The 13,585-nt window shown below is 37.2% G+C and overlaps 1 protein-coding gene across 9 annotated transcripts in view; it reads right to left on the bottom strand.

Moving 5' to 3' along the window:
• Positions 1-2,265: 2,265 nt before the first annotated feature.
• LOC309700847 (protein NLRC3-like) overlaps positions 2,266-13,585 on the bottom strand; it is a 97,222-nt gene continuing 85,902 nt past the window's right edge. For all 9 annotated transcript variants that reach the window (XM_082524691.1, XM_082524692.1, XM_082524694.1 and 6 more), the window contains 4 exons: positions 7,407-7,580; positions 6,705-6,860; positions 4,486-4,532; positions 2,266-4,312 (listed from right to left, as the gene is read on the bottom strand). In XM_082524691.1, coding sequence (XP_082380817.1) covers positions 3,720-4,312; positions 4,486-4,532; positions 6,705-6,860; positions 7,407-7,580 — 970 coding nt within the window. In that variant the 3' untranslated portion in view covers positions 2,266-3,719. The remainder of the gene's footprint in view (positions 4,313-4,485; positions 4,533-6,704; positions 6,861-7,406; positions 7,581-13,585) is intronic.

The raw sequence follows: 13,585 nt of genomic DNA, 5'->3' as shown, positions 1-13,585 counted from the left end.
TAGCCATGTTTTTAGTCTTCTGAGAGCACTGAAGCTTCTTTCAGCCTCAGTACATGCGTTTTATCCTCAGATTAAAATTATTATTCTGTGCTTGATGTGCCTCACCTTTGGCCCTGGCTCTTCCCCTCTGACTACACTAGGACATATTGCCACCTGATAAAATAACGCATGGATTCGTGCCATATAAAAAGTGAGACATGTCAATTCAGATTCTTTGTCAAATATACACTAATGAATCAATTTACATCAGCAGCCTAACAGTTGTCATGATAATAAATACTAGTTAATCTACAGCACCAAATCATCAGTCAGTCACCTGTGACCTCGCCTCTTCACCTCTGTCCGAGCTACAACATAGCAGAGCTGCCTCTGTCACCTGATAAATAACAGTGAGGCATTCCACATACATGCAGTCACACATGTGCTTCAAATACAGTCATGAACCACCAGGTCATCATCCAATTTCACCTGTGATCTTGTATCACCTTTGCTCTCTAAGCTCTGTGTTGGTTCTTCTGTCACCTGACAAACAGGACATACATGACAATAAGAATAAAATGTGGAGCTGCTTCAGTGTTTCTGTCAATTTGTGCAGATCTTGACTCATCAGTAATGTTTGTAGGCTGAGTGCATTTTTAAAACAATTTGTGCAAACTGCACTACAAGGTGGATATTTGCAAAATCATGACTACCTCAGGATATTTTGTCTCAAAAATTAACCCAATGAATATGTCAGTACCATTAGGATGAAATTATTGTGTCACCAACATTTTAATATTAGACATATAATTTTAACAGCCTCTGTAAACTAATATCCTGGCTTGCTCAAAGCTGCAGTTTTCTCTGACAGTTTCAATCAAAATTAGAAATGCTACTCTGGGAGACTGAGATAACTAACAGTGCCGCCTGTTGTTGGGTTTGTTTTTCTTTACTCGAAGAGATCAAATTATTGGTGGGGACAATTCAATAATCGCTGGATATTGGTGGGGACATGTCCCTTCCGTCCATGCCAAATCTATGCCCTTGAGTTTTTGTTTCCCCCATGTACCCAGATGTGTGTCATGATATGACCTCCCCCACACATCAGAAGCAAGAAACTCAATAATCTATTAGTCTCCACTCATCTGACCCTCCTGCAGCATTCTGTTCACCCCTGCAATGATTCAATCATCCTTCCCCAAAAATAATAGTTCACTAGTCTATGTATCACCTTTTAACCTACTAAGTGAACCGGACAAGATGATGGTAACAGAAATGCATGGTTAAAAATACTGTTTGATCTTCATGAGCTTCATTGCATGTGTGTATGTGTTAGTAGGATTAATGCATTTTTCTGTTTGTGTAATTTTTGTGTACCTCTCCTCTTTGCGGTGCTCCAGACACTCTTCAATTCTCCACACAAGGCAGTCGTTTTTTCTTCCCAGTTTCTTAAACCCAAATTTCATTTCCCACACTAAAACAGCCTTCCTCCATGTCCTCCCCTGCTCCTTCCACTGTGGTCTCATCTCATCTCCCCCCCTTGCAGCAGTCCAACTATTCACATTTCATCTTTTAACTATTTAAATTTTCAGCTTTTCCTTTTTAAACAAATTTAAAGTGAAACAACACAAAACACTGCAAACCACAACACAATTAAATATAAATTAAAATATGAAAACAAAAAGAAGATGCACATTCTCTGTCATATGGACCTGCATGAATAAACTTTCGGAATCCTTTATCATCCGCAACTGAAAATAGTTGTGGATGATTACTATACCTTTTTAATGTGATGTTGTTGTCCCTGGCTCTCTTTCTGTCTCTTTCCCTCCCGCTCTGTTCCTGTGCTACTGCAAGTGTAACTACCGCCCCTCCCCCCTCTGCTCAGCGCAAAGCACAAGGCTTGTGTGTGGAGTGAAGCGGAAAAAAAGTGCGAGAGAGAGGGTGAGACAAAGGGGGAAAAAAACCCATGGCTCCTGTTGTCCAGCTCACTAGAATGGACTGGAGCCTCCTGCTTGAGGGGAGCAGTGTTTCATCTCATGTCCTACTGCTTTAGTCTGTGTAAACAAAATATGAGTAAAACATTACCAAGCCAGATTATATTTGGCATATTTTAAAAATAGAGTACATTACGGTGAAATCTGCTGTCAATTTGACATTTATATTTACCCTTTTAAAACACATTTTAGTTATATACATCAGACAAACTATTTGTAGAGCACTTAAATGTTTAATATTGTTTTTATAGTTGTACTGATAAGCGTTGATCACCAACAGCTTCATTAATTTTTTTTTTTTATTAGTCCTTTATTTATCCAGGTAAAAAAAATCTCATTGAGATTAAAAATCTCATTTCCAAGAGAGACCTGGCATCATGGCAACAAAAGTCACATACCACATAGGTATATAACATTTAAAACAAATACAATATCCCATACCACCATGTGTAAAATATACAATAACAGATCAAATTAAGAGTACATTAAAAACAATCACACTGAGTAAAAGAGCTGTTCACTTAAACTCTCCCAAGGTAACCAATTCTGATCATTTCAGTTCCTTCTGCAGATTATTCCAGGAAGCAGGGGCAGCATATTTAAAAGCCTTTTTCCCCAATTCTGTTCTGATTTTTGGGACAATCAATTGTATGATTTTGTTCGAACGAAGGCTGTATTGGTTGTGGTTTTTACACATATAAACACATAAATAAGATGGAACCAGCCATCTTATTTATGTGGATGAACTGGACGGTTCCAGGGAAACTATTAGGATCACTTGCCTCTAGTGGTCACTGTAAGTAACTACAACTCTACACTTGCAAGAATTAAAGATATTTTTTATTGCAGAAAGATGGAACAAAATTTTGTTTCACTCACTGGCAAACAATGGCAAGAGATAAAAATAGTTTGTTAAAAAAAGACAAAAATGGTAACAATAAAAAGAAATACAAACGACAGGATTATGATCAATACAATACACAGCAAATGACAGTGATGTTGCCATGGTGACCACTGCCATATATATATATTTAGTATTTCTGTTACCTCCCTTGTCTTAAACGTCAATATTGGCTGTGTTTCATTTTACTAATGAGTCCACTCTCTTCCCTGTCTTCCTCATGTTTGAGATTCTCTCAGAGAGGATTTAAGAAAGGGCTTTGATGATGGCTGGCTATAGCTCAGGAGATAGAGCAAGGCATCTAATGATCAGAATGTTGGTGGTTCAATCCCTGGCTGCTCCAGTTGGCATGCAAAATATACTTGAGCAAGATACTAACCCTCTCCATCATCCATCAGAGTATGAATGTGTGCAGAAAAGTGCTAAACAAGAATCTGTTTATTTACCATGAAAATATCAAAATAGAAAGCGATGTCAGTTATGGTGGACTGCACAGCCAGATCACATGACCAACTGAGTGGTACAAATAACAGGAAACCTTCTCTTATGGCGTTAATAATCATTTGAATTGATAACTTATGATTTGCAGACTGTTTTATATCTTTTCATTGTCATCTGTACCACAGAAAAAAATCATATTGGAAAATATAATATTTATATCTAGTTTCTAAAGGATGGTTTAATTCTCCAAATGCCACCACTGACATGTTAAAGTTGAGTTATTTCATCATTCTAAATGTACTGAAAATAAAATATCAGCATCTTTCATACATCTCATGATGTGTTTCTGACTGAAAGAGCCAAATATGTACAGACTAAGCTGTTTCTCTAACAGGGGAACGCTAACTACACAGAGTCACTGACTCAAAGTCAAATAATAGTTTATTCAAAGGAGGGCCATAAATGTCGATAATACCCTTTGCCAAACCATCCGATGGAGCCCAGAACCCAAATCCAGGATAAAGAGGTTCAGTGAATGTGGTGTTGAAGGTGTGGAGGTGGATCAGAGTGTCAGAGGAGACTCTGTAGAAGGACAGAGTGCCAGCAGGACAGTCCACATACACTGCTGCTCTGTTAGAGACAGAGGAGGAGGAGGCGGACGTTTTTATGCTTCTGTGCCAGACAGAATGAGCATCATTAGAGCATCTGAGACTCCAGGACTGATCATTTAAACCAAACACACACTCATCACTCCTTCCTTTCCTTTTGATTCCTCTGTAACTCACTGATAACCAAGCCGTTCTTCTCCACTCAACCTCCCAGTAACAGCGACCTTCAAGCTCATCTTTACACAGCAGCTGAGGATACCAGTCAAATCTGTCTGGATGATCAGGATATAATGGAATCGATAAAACACGTGTCACCTTCCTGTTGTTGTCAGACAGTTTGAGGTTTCTGTTCACTGTGTTTGTGTCGATTGTGAGTTGACAGGAATCTGATGGAGAAACAAACACAATCCAGCTGCAGTTATTGATCCATCATCTGTTCATTGATTGACACTTTGATGATGACTTTTGACATCAGAGATGTGAATGAGTGATGTGACAGTTTGAAGGTGGATAAATGTTTCCGTTTTTTTTTTATGAATCACATTAAAAACACACTTACACTTCCTCAGACCTGGTGTCAGCCATCGGACTCCAGCAGGCTCCACCCTGAAAGGAGGAGGGGGGTCAGACCAGCACAGTCTCTTTCAGCATGCACACGTGGACATTACATCGCTCTCATACAAATACTGATAGACACTGATAAAGGAAAAATCCAACTTTTGGACACATACACTTGAAGAAAATGTCTAAACTTCAAAAGAGCAAAAATGATTAGCACATTACATCATAATCTTTATTATTAAGCATGATGTCCAGAGAGCATTCAACATGTGCCACAGTCACAGTCAATTTCAACACACTGTGACATTCATTCATGCTGTCAGGGAGTGAGTACATATTAAACATAAAGACTGGGACTGGGTACAAAAAATGATTTAGTACAGGTAGAGTGCAGCAGCCAGTGCATCACATATTTTGAGCTACTGTAGCGGTCATAGAATATGATGTGATCCTCATGATCATTAGTGTATCCTTTGCTATCTTTGCTATTGCTTTTACAAAGGTTATGCTTCAGTCAGGATGGAATAATTCATAGATTTTATTTACTAGCTCCACATATTAGAACACAAATCTGCAATTCCATGCTTTAGTCTGTAAACAATTATAACTGTAATAAATGAGACATGATACAACATGCCATTGTGATATGACACAAACAGCAGGAATAGCCAATGAGCTTAATTTACCTAAAATTAAGTCAACATTCCTGCTTCCTGCCACTCATTCTGAGAAGAGTTCCTCTTTCATCACCCTATAAAATCATCTATTATTTTTTTGTTCAGACTCTGTCTCTGTCTTCTCTCTGTTTGTTCTAAATTGACAATATCAGTGACTCTGTGACCTGTTAATTAACAGGTATGTTGTATTTTTCTGCATGTGGATGATCACTGAGGGACCTGCTTGCTTTTCATTTTCCCATCTGTGATGTGCTGCTACTTAACCTGAATGTGAATGGCAAGAATTCATAAATAATCAGATCAATGTGCAAACAGAAGCAGTTGCAGTTAAGACAAAAGGAAGCAATTGTCACTTCACTTTTCATTTGTTTCTGTTTTTGTATTCTCTTGCTCTGTTTCACTCACTCTCATTCTCATACTTGTCGTTTTCGGATTGCTTCTGTCCTCTGGCTGACCTTTATGATGTATAGATTTATTTCATATTCTCCTAACTGTATATAACAGTATATATCCTAACAAATATTTGTACATTTGAGAGTTCAGTTGAGCACAGTATGTAATGTCAGTGATATTTCACAATATGATGTATCACAGCATCACACTAAAATAATTATAGCATATGTTTACATGTTCCTTTTGTATGTGTGTTAAAAGGCTCATCATCTTCATTTATTTATGCAAAAATATCAATAACATTTGACTGAAGTGCTGGTTGGCTGCAGGACCACCGTGCAGGCTCTTTCTGGAGCTCTCAATGGCACAGTACATATCCTGCAGTGCAGGCTGCAGGGTAACAGGTTGTTAATGCTAGACCGGCTTTACAGTCAAAAACACCCACTAGTCTGGGCCTAACACCCCAACCGGTGACCCAGTTTGCTCCACCAGCTCCATTCCATTGTTCCTTAGTATTCGCTTTCTGCTGTAATTATTATTTCTTATTATAATTGAATTTGAATTTCAACCAAAGTTAATTAACTTTGACTTTATGTAACTGTGACTGTGTCATCACAAAGTCCAGAAGATCAATTTGATATTTTAGCACAAACAAGTCTCAGATGTAAACGCTCAGAAGCAGCAAACTAGCAATGCAAAGCCTATTTTTGTAGGTGGCCAGTTAGGTTGAGTGACCTAGTAATCCATTTATATTAACAATTCTTTTTTTCTAAGCTAGGCAAACAACCCTAATTCTTCCCCTAATTCTAGTTTATGCTAGAATTAGGGGAAGAATTAGGGGCTAAACATGTCCTGGGCGTGGTCTCTACACACAGATAAAACTTAATCTAAATAAAGGTCAGAGAGTAAAGATGTAAGTTCCTTTCCACACATCAGTTAGAACAGGTTGCACCATTGTTGTTGATAGAAAATTTGCCCTTTGAGACCCCATACAGACATCTACTGTTTATGTTAGACCAGAATGGGAAAAATGTTCCTACATGTGTGATTATTCAAATTACACTAGTTTCCAGCATTAAGTAATCAGACAGGGTCAGTTTCCTCATCTATCAGACAGTGTTTGTGGTTGTAACGGCCATCTACATACCTCAGAGTGTCCAGTCTTAGCTGCTCAAGCATCTTCGCTACTGCCTCTCCTGGATTATTGTAGCTCAGGTCCAGCTCTTTCAGATGGGAAGAATTGAGGCTAAAAGCTGAGACCAGAGACTTGCAACCTTCTTCTGTGATCAGGCAGCCTGACAGCCTGTAGACATGACAAATACTCTTAGAGAATAGCAACACAGCTAAATGCAAACAGAAAAATTGCAGCCAAAAATCATTAAAAAATGACATGACTGAAGCAGTAGTTAAAAATAGCCATTAGTCAATCTAAACCTTAAAATCTGCAAATGATAAAAAATTAATGAAATAAAAATTAAGACAAAAAATACATAAAGTAGGGCTGAGACTGTTTCGGGTGTCATCAGCTTTGTTGCTTTTTGGTTCTAATGAAAATATTGGGCAAGCGAGACGTCTGACCAGATTATGACAGCAAATTAAGTCTATATTATAAAAGTCTTTATATCTTATATTACCTTGTGAGGACAACAAAAACATCTGAAATAAATATGTTCAATATGTTGGACAACTTCCAACACTTTATTTATACGTTTTTCATTTTTTGATCAGATAAATCGCACAGATTAGGATGAACAATATAATACAGTAGATAATTTAAATCACAACAGAAAGCCCTGCATTGCTTAAAGATTTGAAATAGTCATCTATTGGCCATTTTAAGAATGCTGACCTGAGTGTTTCCAGTTTACAACACAGACTTTCTAGTCCAGAAGACAAAACTTTCACTCCAGAGTCCTTCAGGTCATTGTTACTCAGGTCAAGCTCTCTCAAACTGGAAGGCTGGGAGCTGAGAAGTGAAGACAGAGTTTCACAGCTTCTCTCTGAGAGATTACAGACACTCAATCTGTAGAGACAATAATGAGAAAAATAACAGCATGTTAAACTTTGTGGTCTGCACCTTTGAAAAAAAATATGATCTTGATAAAATATAATCTTAATTAATTAAACATGTTATTAAATAATTTATTAAATGTCATTAATTTAATTTAAAACAGTTATTAAATTATTTATTTCCAAATTAATTAATCAATGAGACATTTAATTAATAATTATATATTTAATTAATCAATTTTTGAAATATTAAATTAATTATTTAATGATGTATTTACTTAATTCATTTTAGCACTCCTGGCCCTGCTGCTTTGTTCATTAATTAATTTCATTTGTCACCCATCAAAGTCAAGGGGTGGGGTTAACACTGCCACTCCAGCTTGTGTAACATCTTATTGCTTACCGCGCACAGTAAATGAAGACAGTTTGATCTTAGACAACCAATTGCTATGGACTGGCGGTAGTGTTGACTTGGGACAACCAGGTATCTCAGAATGCATTTCAAATCACAAGCGGTAATGGTGCTGCTATAAACTGTAAATAGTGATGATGTGATGAAGCCCCATGAATGTGTCGAATCTTTCTGGCCAATTGCTTCACCAAAAGGCAGATCACACGAAGCCTTGTTTAACCGCTAATTTGGAAGTACTGACACCTGCTGGTCCTTCGATGTACAGCAGCCCTGTGATTTGATCTGATGCTCATATGTGTTAGACTGGAATTCTATGACACTGATAACTATAAATATGATAACTTTAAATTAACTAATTCGTACATTTCTTTTGTAATGAAAAATGTAAAGAGTCATATCGCCGGTAAGTTATGCCATCTGTTTAATTCACAGTAGCTTTTCCAGTAAGTATGGTAACCACAGACACTGATCCAGGCCAGACTTTGGGGAGTACCCCTCATGTCTCTTTGAAACTAAAAAAACAGTCATTCATGACAGTCAGCTGTGAAGCGAGTTCATTGATTGTCTTCTGCATCGATGAAAATGTCTCTCCTGTTTATCTCTCAATTCGCATTTATTATAGCAATTATATCATGTTTTATGTGCAGTATAGATATAGATAGTCACCAATTACCATTAATTGCTAACCTTCTAGAAGAGGTTGTGGCTAAGCAACTTATAGCAGTTCTAGACAAACACAGCCTTTTTGACAAGTTTCAGTCCAGCTTTCAGAGAGTTCACTCTACGGAAACAGCCCTTCTTAAAGTCTCTAGTGACATTTTTATGAGTAATGATGCAGGAAAATGTTCTGTTCTGCTCTGTTCTGGACCTAACATCGGCTTTTGACACAGTTAACCACACCATTTTGCTTGAAAGGCTAAAATATTGGGTTGGTATATCTGGAACTGCCTTGGAGTGGTTCTCCTCATAGTTACATAACCAATGTTTTTCTGTGACGGTCTCTTATTTCAGGTCATCCTCTACCTCCCTTACTTACGGTGTCCCTCAAGGTTTTGTTTTGGGGCCTTTATTGTTTTTAATATAGCTTCTTCCCCTCCAACGTATAATGAACCCCTCCGAGGACATTTCCTATCACTGTTATGCTGATGAGATGCAGTTATACATTTTTTAAGCCCCAAGATTTATCTAAGCTCCAGTTTCTGAATGACTTCTTAGATTCGATCAAACGTTGGATGGCTGTTAACTTCCTCAAACTTAATGAGGGGAAAACTGAAGTCCTTGTATGCGCTCCTGACAGATTTTTACCCCAGATAGTGTAAGCCCTTGGTCCTCTTTTGGTCTATGTTAAATCCTCTATCAGGAATTTAGGTGTAACTTTTGACTCGACTCTCACATTGGATGGTCATGTCAAATCTCTGGTTCGGTCTTGTTTTTATCATTTAAGAAATGTTGCTAAATTAAGATGTATTGTATCTCGCTCTGAACTGGAGATAGCTATACATACATTTATTTCTTTATGCTTGGACTACTGTAACTCACTTTTTATTGGCTTCTGACCAAAAGATGAGAACTAAAGGTGATAGAGCTTTTGCCACTGTGGCCCCTGTTGGAGTGATTTTGATAAAAGTTGTCATTGTTGTACTTAAAATTGTAAACCTTGTCCTGAACTGCATGTTCAGATATTTTTCTGTCCCTCCTCTACATGTAGGATGATGGGGAGGCAATAGCTATAGTGTTTAATTGCAGGCACATTCTATGTAAGGTTCTGGTTTGCTTATTTAGTAAGGCATGTTTACTTCCTTCCATTTATGGGCTCACCTGTGCTTGTATATGGTGGACCATTAAAGGAGTTGAGCCATATAGGGGAGATGTACGGTGGCCCTGAGAGGCCAAACGGACTGCAACTTCAGAAAGCACTTGCAAAAAGAAAAATGCTGCAAAAAGGAAAACGCTGCAAAAAGAAAGACGCTGCACTGCAACTTCGAGAAAAACGCTGCACTGCAAAAAGAAAAACGCTACAAAAAGAAAGACGCTGCACTGCAATTTCAAGAAAAACGCTGCACTGCAAAAAGAAAAATGCTGCAAAAAGAAAAACGCTGCAAAAAGAAAAGCGCTGCAAAAGCACACAAAGCACAACGGAAATAGGAAAAAAGACAACGGAAATGTTCCTGGGGAGACAATAACCCGACGGACCAGTTGCACGAACCAAAACATGCTAACCAGTGCGCTAGGACTGGGAGACACTTCAAAGAAGTGGAGGAGAGGTAAATATGTTGTAATCTCATGATTCTAATAATACTACAGATATCTGGATTATATATTCAAAGATAATTCTAACAAAGGTAATGTTTAATGTAGCCTTAGAAATGAAGCTTTTTTAAACTCGAGAACAAATACTAATAAGTCAAAGTCATTAAGGAATATTGCAGTTAATGTGTTCAGGTTTTAATTTGGCATTGTCTTCATCAGGCAATGTATTGTCCATATTGTGGAATCCAGCTAGTGGGGCAAATTGGAGTTTTTTGTGGGTCCTGTGGAACTAACATTCAAGTTTTAGCACCTTTTATAGAGAATGGTAAGCACTTCACTTTCCTAAGTTCTAGTATTTATTGCTCACCTTTTAATTGCTTCATAATGACTTATATACACCACAGTAGCTTCAGTAGTGCGTGTTAAACTTTTTTTGGGGGGGATTATTATTGATGTGCCATTCCAAAGTACTATATTCATTTGCTTATTCTAAGGTTTTTGTATTGTTAAAGACTCTGTATGCAAAGATAAATCAGAATTCCAAAAACGAAAAGGCATGAACTGGTATGTACTAAGAACTGTATTCTGGTTTAAGCCTGCCACCGGTTCTATGGCATAATTTTAAAAACTAGTTTATGACTTAATAGGGCATATGTACACAGTGACGAAATTCTTCTAACTTCTCTAATTTTGCTCATTTTGAGTTGTCAGCATAGAGGTCTTAATGAGAGTGATAAGTCCTGAATCCTGGTCCATGTTCTTTGAGCTTTTGCTGGCCTTTATTTAAGCACACATCAAGAAGATTAAATACTTGAGTCATGTTTATTGAGACTTGTTTCAGATGTGGTATTTTTTTAAAAAACACTTATTAAGTGCATTTGTGGATTCCTGCGGTCGTAATTATCTTTTCATGTTTTCTCTTCAACCTTAGGCCCAGTCTCAGTCACAGACATCATCAATAAGTATTTCTCTGAGGGCCATACATATGAAGTGATCCTGGATTTTCTTGAAAACAAGCATAATATTTGTATGAGTCTGAGAACATTAAAGAGGAGGCTAAAAGATGCTGGAATGACTAGAAGGACAGACTTTACTCCCACTGACATTGTCATTTCCACTGTTACACAAGAACTGAGAGGCTCAGGTCAGCTTCTGGGTTACAGATCCATGTGTCAGACACTGCGACAAAAGTATAATCTGAAAGTTAAAAGAAATGATGTAATGCACATACTCTCAAGACTAGATCCATATGGTGTTAAGCGTCGCTGTAAACGCAGGTTTGTTCGAAGAGGATATTTTTCAGAAGGACCAAATCAAGTGTGGCATGTGGATGGTTATGATAAGCTGAAGCCCTTTGGTGTTGCTATTAGTGCATGTGTCGATGGATTTTCAAGGAAAGTTATGTGGCTCAGCTGTGGCAGCTCAAATAATGACCCAGGTATCATTGCAAAATATTATATGGAGTGCTTGTCACGGTTTGGTCAACTTCCAGCATGCCTTCGTACAGACTGTGGCACAGAAAATGGCACAATGGCAGCCATTCACTGTGCTTTAAGATCAGACCATGGAGATGAACTTGCAGGAGCCCACAGTCATATGTATGGTACCTCAACTACAAATCAACGGATTGAAAGTTGGTGGTCTTCGTTCAGAAAGCAAAGGTACATGGCTTTTAAAATATATTCTGAAACTAAAATTGAATGGTTCTGAAGGTGTTTCGTGGTCAGCGATATACTTTTTTTTGTGGGTGGGGTTTTATACTCAAATATTAAATTACAGTCACAAACAAAGAAAGAAAAACAGTCACCTACACATTTTTCTCATGTGATGCACAACTGCTTCAAAATATATAATAAATGGTTTGGTATACCAGTGACATTTGTTTGTATTAAAACAACTCACTCAAAAAGAAAATCCTACTCAGACATTCCACAAAAGTCCTAAAAAGGAACTATAAAAAACAACAAACAAACTGACATTCAACATTTTAATAAATTATTATGAATCCTAGAGGCAATGGCATCAGTAAAGATTGATGTATTTAAAACGGAGTAAAATTTATTCAAATTTGTGTGCCTACGTAGTACCAAACTAACATCTAGATCAAATAGTTTACCTGTAGGGAGTCATATAAATAAAAGAACAAGGGTTTCTTCAAATTTGAGAACTGTAATATGAGTAATATAAGAACATTGATCCAACATGACAGAAATTTGTTAGAGGAGGTCATTCGTTTCAGACATTTCTTCGACTTTGTGTGCCAAAAAAAAATACTACTGTTTTCACTAGCTTTTGGATTTCTGTGTGGTATCTAACAAGTGATAACAGCTTCAGTGTTCATGGAGAAACAAAATAGTACATTTATATGGACAGACCTGTATATTACAACTTTTCTTAAGTTCAACCGCCAAATGCAGGAATAACAGAAGGATTAATCATTTTGTTAAATTTTGTTATTTGTGTGAAGTTGCTTTTTTTTTCCTGCAGTGCATTGATGAAACACTTCAAAACATGTGAATAAGCTTTTCTTTGAACGAAATTGCGCACATTTCAATATTCTTAAGATTACGACTTTTTTTTTAAAGAGGACAATTACATTGAATTACTTGTGTTATTAAATTTTATATGCCTTGTCATTCCACCATTAGAACTCAGTTCTGGAAGGGAGGAAAGGATCTTTTGTAAAACAATCCCTATAATTGGACAAATTAAATAACTGAAAACAAAATGTTAATTTCTAATGCTTGAAACCCCTTTGCTGGCAATGACAGTCTTGAAGTCTTGAACTCATAGATATCACCAGATGCTGGGTTTTCTCCTTTTTAATGCCCAGTGACTTTACTGCAGTGACTTTCATTTGCCGTTTGTTTGTTGGCCTTTCTTTTTTTTAATTCAAAACATTTTTATTGAGTATTTGTGGATATAGTTTATAAAGAAAAAAAGAAGACGAAAAACACAAACTGTTTACAATGAATACAAAACAGAATTTCTCATGTTGGAACATTGTTTTCCTCTCTTATTATTTACCAAACAAGCAATGAGAAAAAAGAAAAAGAACAAAAACAGAAAACAAAAAGAGAGATCCCCCCCCCCAAAAAAAAACAAAAAACAAAAAAACAACAACCCCATAAGAGCCACACAGAAGTTAGCTACACCATCACTGAGCTCCACGTTCCCGTTAACACAGACAGACATCTGACCACTATGGAGAAGCAAATCCGTTAGACAGCTGGAACATCCTTAAGTTGAAGTTAAGAGAAGTTGTCCAGAAAGAGACATTTGTTGGCCTTTCTGTCTGTAGTTTAGTCTTCAACAAGTGAAATCCATGCTCATTTGGGTTAAGATCAGGTGACTGA

The sequence above is a fragment of the Aulonocara stuartgranti genome (assembly GCF_965226115.1).
Source record: "Aulonocara stuartgranti genome assembly, chromosome: 23".
NCBI lineage: Eukaryota > Metazoa > Chordata > Actinopteri > Cichliformes > Cichlidae > Aulonocara > Aulonocara stuartgranti.
Note: the sequence above shows the minus strand (reverse complement) of the source record. Positions and strands in the feature narration are given on the sequence as shown.